General features: G+C 42.9%; 6 protein-coding genes across 7 annotated transcripts; 3 read left to right on the forward strand and 3 right to left on the reverse strand.

Moving 5' to 3' along the window:
• Window positions 1-437: 437 nt before the first annotated feature.
• Window positions 438-1340, reverse strand: LOC111597363 (NADH dehydrogenase [ubiquinone] 1 beta subcomplex subunit 8, mitochondrial). The gene is made up of 3 exons (XM_023312019.2): window positions 1133-1340; window positions 822-1051; window positions 438-760 (listed from the first exon to the last, which is right to left on the reverse strand). The coding sequence occupies exons 1-3, from the start codon at window positions 1215-1217 to the stop codon at window positions 548-550; spliced, it is 528 nt and encodes a 175-aa protein (XP_023167787.1). The 5' UTR covers window positions 1218-1340; the 3' UTR covers window positions 438-547.
• Window positions 1341-1439: 99 nt separating this feature from the next.
• On the forward strand, window positions 1440-5106 carry LOC111597362 (fumarate hydratase, mitochondrial). Of its 2 annotated transcripts, none has more exons than XM_023312017.2 (5): window positions 1440-1623; window positions 3345-3476; window positions 3536-3736; window positions 3793-4597; window positions 4672-5106. In XM_023312017.2, exons 1-5 carry the CDS (start codon window positions 1534-1536, stop codon window positions 4932-4934), a joined length of 1491 nt encoding a protein of 496 aa, XP_023167785.1. In that variant the 5' UTR covers window positions 1440-1533; the 3' UTR covers window positions 4935-5106. The 2 variants fall into 2 exon arrangements, with proteins under 2 accessions (XP_023167785.1, XP_023167786.1); XM_023312018.2 differs by lacking the exon at window positions 1440-1623 and adding an exon at window positions 3179-3259.
• Window positions 5107-5159: 53 nt separating this feature from the next.
• Window positions 5160-6937, forward strand: LOC111597361 (probable fumarate hydratase, mitochondrial). The gene is made up of 4 exons (XM_023312016.2): window positions 5160-5280; window positions 5333-5461; window positions 5547-6555; window positions 6612-6937. The coding sequence occupies exons 1-4, from the start codon at window positions 5170-5172 to the stop codon at window positions 6869-6871; spliced, it is 1509 nt and encodes a 502-aa protein (XP_023167784.1). The 5' UTR covers window positions 5160-5169; the 3' UTR covers window positions 6872-6937.
• A 64-nt stretch (window positions 6938-7001) lies between these two features.
• Window positions 7002-10568, forward strand: LOC111597360 (probable serine/threonine-protein kinase DDB_G0267686). Its single transcript, XM_023312014.2, has 4 exons — window positions 7002-7739; window positions 7797-8032; window positions 8403-10193; window positions 10255-10568. The coding sequence occupies exons 2-4, from the start codon at window positions 7874-7876 to the stop codon at window positions 10456-10458; spliced, it is 2154 nt and encodes a 717-aa protein (XP_023167782.2). The 5' UTR covers window positions 7002-7739; window positions 7797-7873; the 3' UTR covers window positions 10459-10568.
• Window positions 10569-10713: 145 nt separating this feature from the next.
• LOC111597356 lies at window positions 10714-11496 on the reverse strand. The gene is made up of 2 exons (XM_023312005.2): window positions 11182-11496; window positions 10714-11108 (listed from the first exon to the last, which is right to left on the reverse strand). The coding sequence occupies exons 1-2, from the start codon at window positions 11402-11404 to the stop codon at window positions 10837-10839; spliced, it is 495 nt and encodes a 164-aa protein (XP_023167773.1). The 5' UTR covers window positions 11405-11496; the 3' UTR covers window positions 10714-10836.
• A 393-nt stretch (window positions 11497-11889) lies between these two features.
• LOC111597355 (diphthine methyltransferase) lies at window positions 11890-13162 on the reverse strand. Its single transcript, XM_023312004.2, has one exon. The coding sequence runs from the start codon at window positions 13101-13103 to the stop codon at window positions 11979-11981; it is 1125 nt and encodes a 374-aa protein (XP_023167772.2). The 5' UTR covers window positions 13104-13162; the 3' UTR covers window positions 11890-11978.
• Between the last annotated feature and the right edge of the window lie 512 nt (window positions 13163-13674).

The following is a 13674-nucleotide window of genomic DNA, read 5'->3' on the forward strand; positions in this document are numbered from 1 at the left end:
AAACATTGTAAGTTAGGTTTCATCTATTTCATAAATATTAATTGTAAGGATTAAATGTAATTTAAAGTAATTTACATTTAACTACTATAAAATAATCATTATTTTTTTTTATATATTTCTAATTTTCAAATTTATGCATTTATATATAAATTTAACAAATAAATATTTAAAGTTTTTAGGTTATGTCGCCAACAATAAATATATTTTTTGAGAAGTATTCAAATAATGTAGATAAAATGATCATCTATCGATATATTTACCACTTCCATGGCTTCTCCTTTTGCTGCCACTAAAATGTTTGCATATGTTCACGAACTGCACATGAAGGGAGAAGGACCAAATCGTGAATTGAATAACACATCGATTTATTTGCTTTGCAGCCCACAAACTCCCGCTTTAGGCATAAAAAAGAACGGAACTGAAGACATTTGAATTTGTTTTTTTTTTAATTGTACATATGCGTTGGTAAATTGCCTAATTTACGATAAAGGCGAAGCAAAACAAGTAATAGAAAACTACACACAAGCTGCTGGGCGGCTTGGTATCCCTAACGTTCGAAGGTGTAGTGCTTGACGCCGTCAGCGGGATACTGTTTGGCGGCCACTGGTCGATACATTTTCTTATCCTCGAGCCAATAGTATAGGGCCAAACAACCACCCATGACACCAATGAAGGACAAAAAGTAGTAGCTATTATTGTAGCGGGGATAATCGGGCTGTGAGTAGCGATCCTCGCTGTACAAATCATGATCCGCTGAAATCTACCAAAAAATATAAGTATAAGCTGATAAAAATCCTATAGCGTAAATTAATCAAGCTTACTGGCTCATTAAAGTTGCGTTTGATCTCGGGATAGTCATAGGGATAGTAGCTATCCTTATACTCTACACCGAGGCCGCCGCCAACTTTTGGATAGTCGCCATAGCCGAGTCCATCATCCGCGTAGGGTTTGTACTCTTCAGGCAGCAGATAATATTTCTTGGCAGCTGCCTCGCGTTCCTTTTCGGTTTTAGGATATTGTCCAGGCTTGTAGTCCTTATTCCAGCCGGCAACTGTAAGATAAATTCAATTATCAAAAGCCTTTTAGCAGAAGTTACGTAAACAAAACAGAAACTATAACAAAATATACTCACGATTGCGGGCAATATGAGCCTGCAAAACTGGATTGACAGTGCTCAGCTTCTTGGCCAAGCACAGAGATTTCATTAACGCTGACATTGTGTGGGCGAGGCGTTAGTTGCTTCTCAATTCACAATTTATGTTCACCAATTTTTTTGCTCGCCTCGCAGCAACTCGGCAGACGGCAGTCACAGCTGTTGCTTAGAGGTGAACGATAATAATAATACAACTGCTCACTACGATTAATCGTATTAATCGATATACTCTTGGAAACAAAACAGTCGTCTATCGCACTTATTGTTATTGTTGTGTTGCGTGCCTGGTCCCCGCCAGTTGGAGAGCTAGTGAAATATACGCGGCTTTATTCTGTTTGGCAACTGCTGTATTTAACTATTTATACATATATATTATAAACATGGTGCTACCGCTTTTGCAGCGCTCTACGCTTCGTGGCGTTCAACAGCTAACCAAGCCATGGGCAAGCGCAGCGTGCAGTCTTCGCATGGTAAGGAGATTTATCGTGGAGTGTGCGCGCTTATGTAATTTTGCATTTTATTTTTTACCTGCACTGCCCCTTTTAGCCAACTTTTAATGCTACAGTGCAACACTCGACAGATTCGAGCGGGAAACAAACCTCTCTAAAATACATACGGGCACACACACAAGCATTGCAGTTATTTCCAATTGGAATCACTGTTGTGGCAATTGCCGGCATTTCATAATCAAGTATACTATGCAAATATGAGGTGATTATATGAGACGTTGCCCTGATAATAATCAGTGGTAGAAAAGAAGCTCCGTAATAATTGAGCCCATTTTTTATTTTGGCATTCGGAACTTGGCTAACAAAACTTCAACAAGTTGTGCACAATTCCAACAAGATCTATATATGCTGTTTTGAACATGTTCACAATTCATTCAATTGGATATGTTGTGAACCAGTTGGAATTTAGTGTAAAAGTTTAAACTACGCTTTTGGAGTTTGATTCAACCCATGAATAGAATCACAGATGTTATTTAACTTAAAACAAAAGTAGATTTCTATAGGGTATTTTTAGGTCTATCATGTTTAACTTTCTTTAGCATTTTTACATACACACATCTTCTGTTCAAAGCTTTGCTTTGCAGGCATACTTGTATATATATGTATATATAAATTACATATTCTGAAAACTGACATTGGCAGCTGTTTCAATAAATAAAAAAAAAGTCAATTATTCAGGTTTTTGATAATGAAAACCGGTTGATTGTATTTAGTTAATGTTCTAATTGGAAAATCGTTTCGCACAACTGTGCGAACTCTATTTAGCCTGTCATCCACACTGCTTGGCATCCACTAACTACTGTTGCTTGTTAGCAGCGCCTTTGCTCCTCTCTAATCTGTAACATTTGAAAGTGTTGTTTTTTTACTCGATTGTCTTAGATTTAACACTTACTCGTAGCTTGTTTACGCATAGCGGGTCTATAAAGTTAAAATCTCGCGCACACACACAGTGAACAGATTGGCTTACTGTCAGACACATACACAGGCAAACAGGCATAAATTCCGCTGAGCAGCAGAAAACGCGCCCCGTGGGTCGCAATCCTCTTTTCAGCATAGGCGCACTTTATGTGCCCTACAGAAGTTGGTCAATCAAAATTTAAATAAATCATATATTTAATTTTTATAAGTTTGATTATATATATATTTTTATATATGAATTATTGAAAAGTTTACTGGCTTGAAAACAATTGAATTGATTATTTAATTGAAATAATGTACTGTGTTCAATGAACGCATTTATCTGCGTATCCTTCGCGAACCACTATATAACCGAACTACTGAATCGAAATTGAATCTTTTCATAACAATTGAACTACTATTAGCAACTTTAGTGTTCATTGAATTGTTTAATTAAATTTAGCTGGAAGTAATCGAGAAATTAAGATAGAATTGTAGTGTAAGGCATCTGCGAATCATGTTGGCCCAACCCAAACAATATGCCATACTTGCTGAGCTTGTTCTTGCTTTGATTTTTTTGCCGCTGCCCGCATTTTGCTGTTGTATATTTGCTGGTCGACTTATCTGATTCGCCAGTCATCCGACGGAGCCGCTGGCGAACGGAATCATTTAATTACGAGTAGCTAAGTGAAGCATAATGGTCAGCCACCTGCTTAGTATTACACATGCATTTGTATGTACAAATATGTATGTATACCGATTAATATGTCCTTTCTCGTTGACAGGCCTCGCAGGATTTTCGCGTGGAGAGCGATACCTTTGGCGAGCTGAAGGTGCCCGCTGATAAATACTATGGCGCACAGACAATGCGCTCCCAGATCAACTTTCCCATTGGCGGACCCACCGAACGCATGCCGGCAAGCATTTTAAAAAAGACTAATTTATAAGCGGTAGAATAATTGTGAATTCGTAACAGAAACCCGTCGTCCAGGCCATGGGCATCTTGAAGAAGGCCGCTGCAGAGGTCAACAAAGAGTTCGGCCTCGATCAGAAGGTCAGCGAGGCCATCTCGAAGGCCGCCGACGATGTTATCTCTGGCAAGCTGTACGACGATCACTTCCCCCTAGTCATCTGGCAGACTGGCTCAGGCACCCAGAGCAACATGAATGTCAACGAGGTGCGTTTATTATTAACCTCAATCTTATATTCCCTGCTCATCCATTTGGTCATCAGGTCATCAGCAATCGGGCCATTGAGCTGATGGGCGGCAAGCTGGGCTCCAAGACGCCCGTGCATCCGAACGATCATGTCAATAAGTCGCAGAGCTCCAATGACACCTTCCCCACGGCCATTCACATCTCGGTCGCTCTGGAGCTGAACAACAATCTGAAGCCGGCGATTAAAACGCTGCACGATGCGCTGGCCGCCAAGTCGAATGAGTTCAAGGATATCATTAAGATCGGCCGCACCCATACCATGGACGCTGTTCCCCTGACCCTGGGCCAAGAATTCGGCGGCTATGCCCAACAGCTGGCCTATGCTCTAGAACGCATCGATGCCTGCCTGCCCCGTGTCTACGAGCTGGCTCTAGGCGGTACTGCTGTCGGCACAGGCCTGAATACTCGCAAAGGCTTCGCCGAGAAGTGCGCTGCCAAAATAGCCCAACTAACCGGCCTGCCCTTTGTAACTGCCCCCAACAAGTTCGAAGCTCTAGCTGCACGCGATGCCATGGTCGAAGTGCATGGCGTACTGAACACCATTGCCGTCAGCCTCATGAAGATTGCCAACGACATTCGGTTTTTAGGTTCGGGACCGCGGTGCGGCTTGGGTGAGCTCTCACTGCCAGAGAACGAGCCGGGCAGCTCCATAATGCCGGGCAAGGTGAATCCCACTCAATGCGAATCACTCACCATGCTCTCCGCTCAGGTGATGGGCAATCAGGTGGCTGTCACTGTCGGCGGCGCCAATGGACATTTCGAGCTGAACGTCTTCAAGCCACTGATTGTATCCAATGTCCTGCGCTCCATTCGCCTGCTCTGTGAGTAGAGAAGAATGCGCTGTAGTCCCACCCAACCAGCTCTCATCCACTTGTTATCTCCTCTTTCTTTGCAGCCGATGGTAGTCGAACCTTTACGGCCAACTGCGTGAATGGCATACAGGCGAACAAGGACCGCATTGCCAAGATCATGAACGAGTCGCTGATGCTGGTGACAGCGCTTAATCCGCACATTGGCTACGACAAGGCGGCCAAGATTGCAAAGACAGCGCATAAGAATGGAACCACACTGAAGGAGGAGGCCATCAATCTGGGCTATTTGACAGAGCAACAGTTCAACGAATGGGTGCGACCCGAACAAATGCTGGGACCCAAATAGACATCATTATTGTCCATCCCAATTATGCACCAAGTGTAAAGTCGACCTTGCTTTTGCTGTCAAGATATATTTGAAAGCTGGACGACATGTGTACGTCCGAGCAGCTCAGTATCAGTCCGAAAATCCAATAAAAAGCATCTATTATTTCTTCTTGAACATAAACTCTATGAAAGGAAACAAATAGATTTTTTATTTTAATTATAATCAAAATTAACAATCGAAGTACTTAATCGCAATGTTGTGTAAAAAGCATAAGCTACTGTGTCCACCACACCTGGTCCTGAAGAGCTGGCATCATCATTTAGCGACGACGCTGTCGCTGCAAAATAAAATGAAATCAAAAGACGTAAGTTACGGCTTCTGCTGTGCAGTTTCCATAATTGATCATCGCTCTGCAGGACGAAAAGTACCGCGTGGAAAAAGACACCTTTGGCGAGCTGAAAGTGCCAGCCGATAGGCTCTACGGCGCACAGACTATGCGCTCGGTGCTCAACTTTCCCATAGGCAACATAGGCGAACGTATGCCGGTAATTATGCCCCTGGCTTCCTTTCCCTCGCTCTCTCCCTCTCTGATAATAGCAACAATTGCTATCAAATCAATTTCTTTGACAGAAACCGGTCGTTCAAGCCATGGGCATTTTGAAAAAGGCATGTGCGAATGTTAATAAAGATTTTGGCATGGATCCCAAGATAGCAGATGCTGTGGCAAATGCCTGCGATGATGTTATCTCTGGCAAACACTATGCCGCGGGACACTTTCCGCTGGTCATCTGGCAGACGGGCTCCGGCACACAGACAAATATGAACACCAACGAGGTGATTAGCAATGCAGCCATCAAGGCGATGGGCGGCGAACTGGGCTCCAAGAAACCCGTACATCCTAACGACCATGTGAACAAGTCGCAAAGCTCCAACGATACCTTTCCAGCCGCCTCGCACATCTCTGTCGCTTTAGAGCTCAATAAGCGTCTCAAACCATCCATTTCATATTTGCGGGACGCCCTGCATTGCAAAGCGGTTGATTACAAGGACATCATTAAGATCGGTCGCACTCATCTGATGGATGCCGTGCCCATGACACTGGGCCAGGAGTTCAGCGGCTATGCTCAACAGCTAACGAATGGGCTGGCACGCATCGATGCGTGTCTGCCTCGCGTCTATGAGCTGGCCCTGGGAGGTACGGCCGTCGGCACTGGCCTCAATACCCCCAAAGGTTTTGCAGAGAAGGTATCAGCTCGCATCGCCGAACTAACCAGCTTGCCTTTTGTCACAGCGCCCAATTTCTTTGAAGCTCTAGCTGCTCGAGATGCCATGGTCGAAGTGCATGGCGTACTGAACACCATTGCCGTCAGCCTCATGAAGATTGCTAATGACATTCGGTTTTTAGGATCGGGACCGCGTTGCGGCTTGGGTGAGCTCTCACTGCCAGAGAACGAGCCGGGCAGCTCCATAATGCCGGGCAAGGTGAATCCCACACAGTGTGAATCCTTAACTATGATATGTGCACAGGTGATGGGTAACCAGGTAGCTGTAACAGTAGGCGGTGCATTTGGGCACTTCGAACTGAACGTATTTAAGCCCTTAATTGTGTCCAATGTCCTGCGTTCTATACGCTTGCTCGGTGAGTGACCAGATGAGGGAAATCATATCCAAGCATTTAAACTATACTATTTGCAGCGGATGGTAGCGTCAATTTTAGCAAGAACTGTGTGGAAGGTATTCAGCCGAATCATGAGCGCATTGCCAAGATCATGAACGAGTCTCTGATGTTGGTAACGGCTCTTAATCCCCACATCGGATATGACAAGGCAGCGGCTATAGCCAAGACGGCGCATAAGAATGGTACCACGCTAAAACAGGAAGCCCTCAAGGCTGGCATCACCGAGCAACAATTTAAAGAATGGGTAGACCCTAAGAAAATGTTGGGCCCCAAGTAAATGTATGACTTTTATCGACTACTTTTATAAATACATTTGAATAAAATGATGACTGACCATATCGACTCTATCTGCATTTCGTGTTACTATCGATTGGGCATACGCAGTATTATCTGTCGATTATATTACAGTGCAGCTCTGTGCAACAAACCGACAGCTGTTTGTGTTTGTGAACTTCACCTTGTTATTATTGTAAAATTTAACCGAAACTCGAACTTTTCGTGCAAAAACAAATTACATTTCTGGCTTTTTTGTTTTATTAGTGCAGTTTAACTGTTCACACCTTATATATACGTGCTATAGGTCGAATCATCCCATGGTATATATGATTATCTAATTTGCTACCACAAAGCAGCAACAATAATATCGATGTTTAACAAACTGTTAACAAAGAAACGTGTGTAAATAGAGAAAGAAACACACACAAACAGTTCGACACAAATCCGATCATCTAGTGACAACCGGAAAACCAATCAACAAGGCGAGTTAAATTTAAAAAATTATCCGTTTCTGACCGTAGAACAAAATCGAAACTTCCATACACATTATAGAAAAAAAATATTGAGAACAGTCTTAAAGACATTTTAATTTGGATACCATAACTATTTGACTGTGTAGATATGTGCATACGTATATATTTCTAAAAAAATAACAAATTAAAAAAAAAAATCAAAAAAACAGCAGTGTCGGTAGCTATTCCTACGACGCAATACCAAATAATAACAATCGTGAAAAACGGTAACCAACGATCGATATATCGATAGCTGGCGATCATACCTGCAACGCATGACAAAAGGTGGCGCCGCAGTCATAAACATCGACAAGGACAACAAACGCAACTAAAGCGCAGGGCGAATATAAATAAAAGGTGAACTCATTGAAATTTAAAAACAATACATTAACCTGTATCTCTCACCCTATGCAGGCTTTTCGCTCCGTTACTTTCGCACAGCGCGGTGTTGTTGTGGATCGGAGTAACAACAACAAACTGCTGTTGTTAAAATGTCTGTAAGACTGTTAACCGTGCGACTGGTTAAACATGGTCGCTACGTTTTACGCAGCTATTGGAATCGTGAAATACACTCCAACATTTTGGAACAAAGCCAGTTAAAAACACGAAGCAAGCGAGGCTTTCCCCTATCATCCGTCAATGTTTTACGGGTGAGTACAGATGCATTTATTTTATTTATGCTACAGATGACACTTTGCCTAAGCATCTCCCCAATTGTGCATGTGTATTAGTAAGCTACACTGCAACGAGCGAGATAGCAATAGACGAAATGAATGCTATTGATGACAGTCGTCAATGCACAAAATATTTATATATTGAATATGAATATGAATATTAGTGAGCAGCATAAGTCTAAAAACAGCATTGCAAAGGGCGAGATAGAAATAGATATGAAGACAGGAGTTTAACTCCATATGGGATTGCCTTGCAAGTGTCATCCTAGCATAAAGCACTTATTAAATATTTGTTTTGATTTACGCACATTGTATTTTATTGATTTCTACTTTGGTTGCCGTTTAGAACTCAGCCGTACAACAGCCGACGGCAAATGTTGTACCACGCTGCTGTCCAGCGCCAGCGCCCAGTCCTGCGAATAGCGGACTCTTTCGATTTGGCCAGCATGCGCGCAAGTTGTTCATTGATAATATATTGAGCCGTGTGACCACCAATTATTCCGAGGAGCTGCGTCAGCGTGCGACACGCAAACTATTTTATGGCGATTCCGCCCCATTTTTTGCTCTAATTGGCGTCAGTTTGGCCACCGGGTCGGGTGTGCTGAGCAAAGAGGATGAGCTGGAGGGCGTTTGCTGGGAGATCCGCGAGGCAGCTAACCGCTTGCAGGCAGACTGGAATCATGATAAGATATCTGAAACGTTGAACAGCAATTTCAATATTGATCAACTCGAGGTGGGTCCGCCCATTGCCAAGGGCTGTGCCGCTGTGGTTTATGCGGCCAATTTTAAGGAGAATCCCATAAGCCAGCAAAACGCTAAAGAGTCCAGTGCTAATCCCCTGCGTCCAACTATGTCAAACAAAATGCCAAGCCAGAGCTCAACATGGAATCATGAGTTGATGTCACCACTACAGAATATGTCGCGTTTCGTTCACAATTTTGGTGGCTCCGTCGACAACATTTACAACTATAGCCAGCCAACAGCTGCCGCCGCCTTTGTTGATGGTCAGACTCAGATATCGAAGCAGCATCATGAGGAGCACCAACAACAGCAATCAAGCGCTTACAGTCAGGAGGAGCAGCAGCAACAACAACAACAACAGCAACCGCAAGTGCATGCAGAAAACGAATCCATTGAGAGATATCCGCTTGCCTTGAAAATGATGTTCAACTATGATATACAGAGCAATGCGTTGTCTATATTGCGCGCCATGTACAAGGAGACGGTGCCGGCACGTCAACGTCGAATGAATGCCAGCGCTGAGGAATGGGAAAGGCTGTTGCAAAATCAAACTTTGACGCTGCCGCCGCATCCAAATGTTGTTTGCATGTTCGGTTTCTTTTGTGATGAGGTTCGCAATTTCCCCGACGGCCATATACTTTATCCGATTGCGCAGCCGCAGCGCATCAATCCGCAGGGCTATGGACGTAATATGTCGTTATATTTGCTAATGAAACGTTACGATTACAGCTTGCGAGGTCTACTGGACACCACCGAATTGAGCACGCGCACCAAAATCCTGCTGCTGGCCCAAATGCTGGAGGCGGTCACTCATCTCAGTCGCCATGGCGTTGCCCATCGTGACCTTAAATCAGATAATGTGCTAATCGAATTGCAGTTATCGCCCGATGATCAAGCTGCATCATCGTCGGCGCCGCTGCTGGTGCTATCCGATTTTGGTTGCTGTCTGGCGGACAAGGTGCATGGACTGCGTTTGCCCTATGTAGCCAACGATATTGACAAGGGTGGCAATGCAGCGCTGATGGCGCCTGAGATCTTTAATACACAGCCGGGACCGTTCACCGTGCTCAACTATAGCAAGGCCGATCTGTGGGCATGTGGCGCCTTGGCCTACGAAATCTTTGGCCAGCCCAATCCCTTCTATTCGACCAGCGCCGGCATTGCTCGCGCTCAAGGTGAACTCACTTACTCGCTGAGGAATAGCGATTATCGACACGAACAGCTGCCACCACTATGCGATGCCTGTCCGCCACTGATGCAGCAGCTAATCTACAATATACTTAATCCAAATCCATCGAAACGCGTTAGTCCCGATATTGCGGCCAATGTGCTGCAGCTGTTTCTGTGGGCACCATCCAAATGGCTCAAAGCAGGCGGCATGCCCAGCAGTCCAGAGGTGAGCAACAACAGGCAGTCGGTTAACCTATTCATTCTGACAATTTTTTCAATTCCCATAGATTCTGCAGTGGCTTCTTTCGCTGACCACCAAGATCATGTGCGAGGGTCGTCCACAGCATGGCAACAGCAGCAGCAGCAGCGTCCAGTCGACCGGTCGGCACGCATATGTTGAGTATATGCTTATCTGCAGCTTTTTAGTTCGTGCCCGTCTGCGTCGCATTCGTGGCGCCTTGAATTGGATTCAGAATGTGGTCGCTGCATAAATCTGCGTCCAATTTATGGGGAGGAATGGACATATTTATTGAAGAAATGTTTACATCTTGTTATTCGCTGAGGTGAAGAAAATCAAAAGAAAAATAGAAAAAGCGTGTGATACCTAATATATATATCTATATATATTTATGTATATATACACATATATTGTTATATGTATATGTATAAATATATATATATGCTTACATACATACATATTTTATAAAAATTACAAAATTAGCCGCATACAAAAAGAGGAGTTTTTATTTCATGGTTTTCATCGGTATATAAACGCAATTATATTTTACTACGAGTGCGCCTTTGTGTCCCCCGAGTCGAGCTAAACATCTTGTAAATATATCAAATACTATAACAATTGGGCAAATCAACTATTTAGGCATGGAAGAGAAGAAGGTGAGCAATCCCATAAGGTCTTGTGATTCATCCAAATGCTTTTTGATATTAGCAAAATTGGCGTTTTGTGGAGAGATTTGGATGAGCCAGATTTGTGTGTGCTTGACTTCGATTATGATGAAACGGCCTTTGCCAAAATCTATGGAAAACAAAGTTTTAGTTGCATTGGGAATCTGGTTTACGGTACAGCCGAAATGTTGAAGTTTCTGATTCAGCAGATCCATGTAAATCATCCAATGTTTGCCATCTAAAGAAAATAAATTGAATTAATACACATATAGTATATACATATACATAAAGTATAGCTATGTCTGTCGCACCGATTTTGCCGACTTCGAGTTGCGTTTTCTGCTGACCAACTGTGATGTGTTTCAAGTCATTGGATATTTTATTTAATTTGTCCTCGAGATTAGTTGGTTGCTTTGCTTTAGGAGCGAGCGCCATTTCAATCTGGTCCATTGAATTTTTCACTTCGGCAGTCGCCTTATCCAATTTACTTAGTTCGTTTTTTACATTTCTCAACTTTTTTGATTCTATGGCCATTTTGAAGCGAGCAGAACCACTGCAAGTGCAAACGCGCTACTTTTGATCGAACAAAACGATATCTTTCAATGTCAAACAAATTTATCGACTCAGTATTTTTTGAATACCAATTCAAAAATAAGCCAAATATAACGTTAATGGCAAATAGTAGTTGACATTATTGACATCCTTCCTTAAAACTCAATTAAATGTCATACCTGATGTCTTCTTCAGTTAGTTATTCCCAGATATGTCACTAAACAGTTCTTTTAAAAAGTTGGATGAGGTATCCTTCAGCAGAAGTAAATTCCCAAGCGAAAATGAAAAAATCGAATGAACACCTTACACGTAAGTCAATTTTCACTAGGAATCATAAAATAAAAAGTTTTCAATATTTTTATACATATACATATATGTCGAAGGAGCTTTAATCACATGTTACATTTGGTCTCTGCCCTCTCCTAATCGTTTTAGAAAGGTGATCAGGTGTTGGTATAGGAGATATTTGATATTTCTTAACTTTTAACGGCTTGGCGTATATATGTATTTTATTTGAATAATGCGATTTCTTAAATACATATATTTATATTAAAAATCACGATTCGAATTTGGTGTCTACTTTGCTCACACACAGTTTATGGTCGTAGAAGGAGCAGGTGGCCATGTGGAGACTGTGTGAGTGGTCATCCGACAGTTCGGATTTATCGATATTTGGCGCCCAATCGGCACCATAACAAATGCTCGAATGCTCCTCGTAGCTGCCCAGGAGACTTAGCGCTCCTTCCTTCAAGTGCACAACACTAAAATTTTTGTACATGCATGCAGTTAGGATTATGTCAGTTCGTTGTGGATGGGGCTTAAGCCGCCAGATGCCACCATTTAGATTCAGTTCTGTTAGGCTGCGTTTCATAGCCCTTGTATCGAACACACGCAGTAGCTCGTCATAGCTGCCCGTAAGCAGTTGATGTTCGTTTTTTGGATGGCTGAGCAGACAGGTGACGCCAGCGCCATGAGCTCTATTTGTCCAGATTCGTTGTGACTGCTCCTCCGTACCGGTGCGCAAATCGTAGGCATGCAGCAAACTGTCGTCGCCGCCGCTGAAAACACGCTGTGGATTCCAGCGATCAAAGGCGCATGTCCACGCCTCGAATTCATGCGCATGCCAAGTGTGGAGCTTCTTTAGCTCATCCTGTGCCGTATACTGCAATTGATGGATATTACCCAGCGAATCGGAGACGAGCAGCTGCACTGCACCTGCACCAACATCATCAAAATATTTCCAGTCGAGGGAAAGTGCCAGAGCCTTTGATACGTTTAGCGGAGTCTCTTCCAGCGCAAGCTGTGCGCGCTGCTGCAATCGCCGCTCTGAGTCCAGCAGTTCGTAGATCCCCACATCACCTAGAGCATTAACTGTGGCCAGCAGCGGACCTGTATTGCAGCTCCAAGCCGGCAGCCACTTCATGTCCAATATTGCTGCCGTTTCGATGCACTGCAGCTGTTTCAGTGTGCCATTTTCTCTGTCGAAGGCAAACAAATAAATGCGACCCTTTCGTGGCCGTTGCACCTCAGCTGAAGCTGGAGCGGCGCTGTTCTCCTCAGCCTCAACCAGCTGATAGGTGCCACAGGCAAAATATTTGTCATGCTTCTCATCCTGTGTACACCATTCCACCGAATCCGCCGAGTATTCGGTGTCCACGTTGTGCAGTGTCGTAAACTGCATGGCTGCTGAATAAAAAAATAGCGCACAAAAAATGCGCTCTGGTCACACTACAAAGCAGCGATTGACGCAATTGTTATCGATAGGCGCCATGTTCTTATTGCTCTTATTAGATTTATTTTGTTTGTTTTTCTCTACTTTAGAAAATTAATACGTACTTTCTACTTAGTGCTCGTTTCATGTTATGGGCTACAAATCATTATGAATTATTTAGGCTTAGTTGTTCACTTTGTTTGCTTATTACATTACATACAAAAAAAAATATGGGATTAGGCGGCCATTTAACAAAGACCGTTACACTTTCAAAAATGTTACAATTTCTAAGACCTATTTTATATGCAAATACATTGATTTCTCATGAGTTTTTTTTATCGTTTTTCTTTTTTTTTTTAGCTGCATAATTATATATGTATATATATATAGTTAGAGTGCACGTGTGTGATTGTTTTTTTTTTTTGTTGTTGTTTTGTTTGTTTTATTTTTGTGTCGGTGCGTTTCGTTACAGTTTCCATTTACTCTCACACACTGTTTTTATGCTCATCTTTTGTGTTTTTGGTTAGCCATGGATCTATCT

The sequence above is a fragment of the Drosophila hydei genome, unplaced genomic scaffold (assembly GCF_003285905.1).
Source record: "Drosophila hydei strain 15085-1641.00,03,60 unplaced genomic scaffold, DhydRS2 tig00000413-arrow-arrow-pilon, whole genome shotgun sequence".
NCBI classification, from domain to species: Eukaryota; Metazoa; Arthropoda; class Insecta; order Diptera; family Drosophilidae; genus Drosophila; species Drosophila hydei.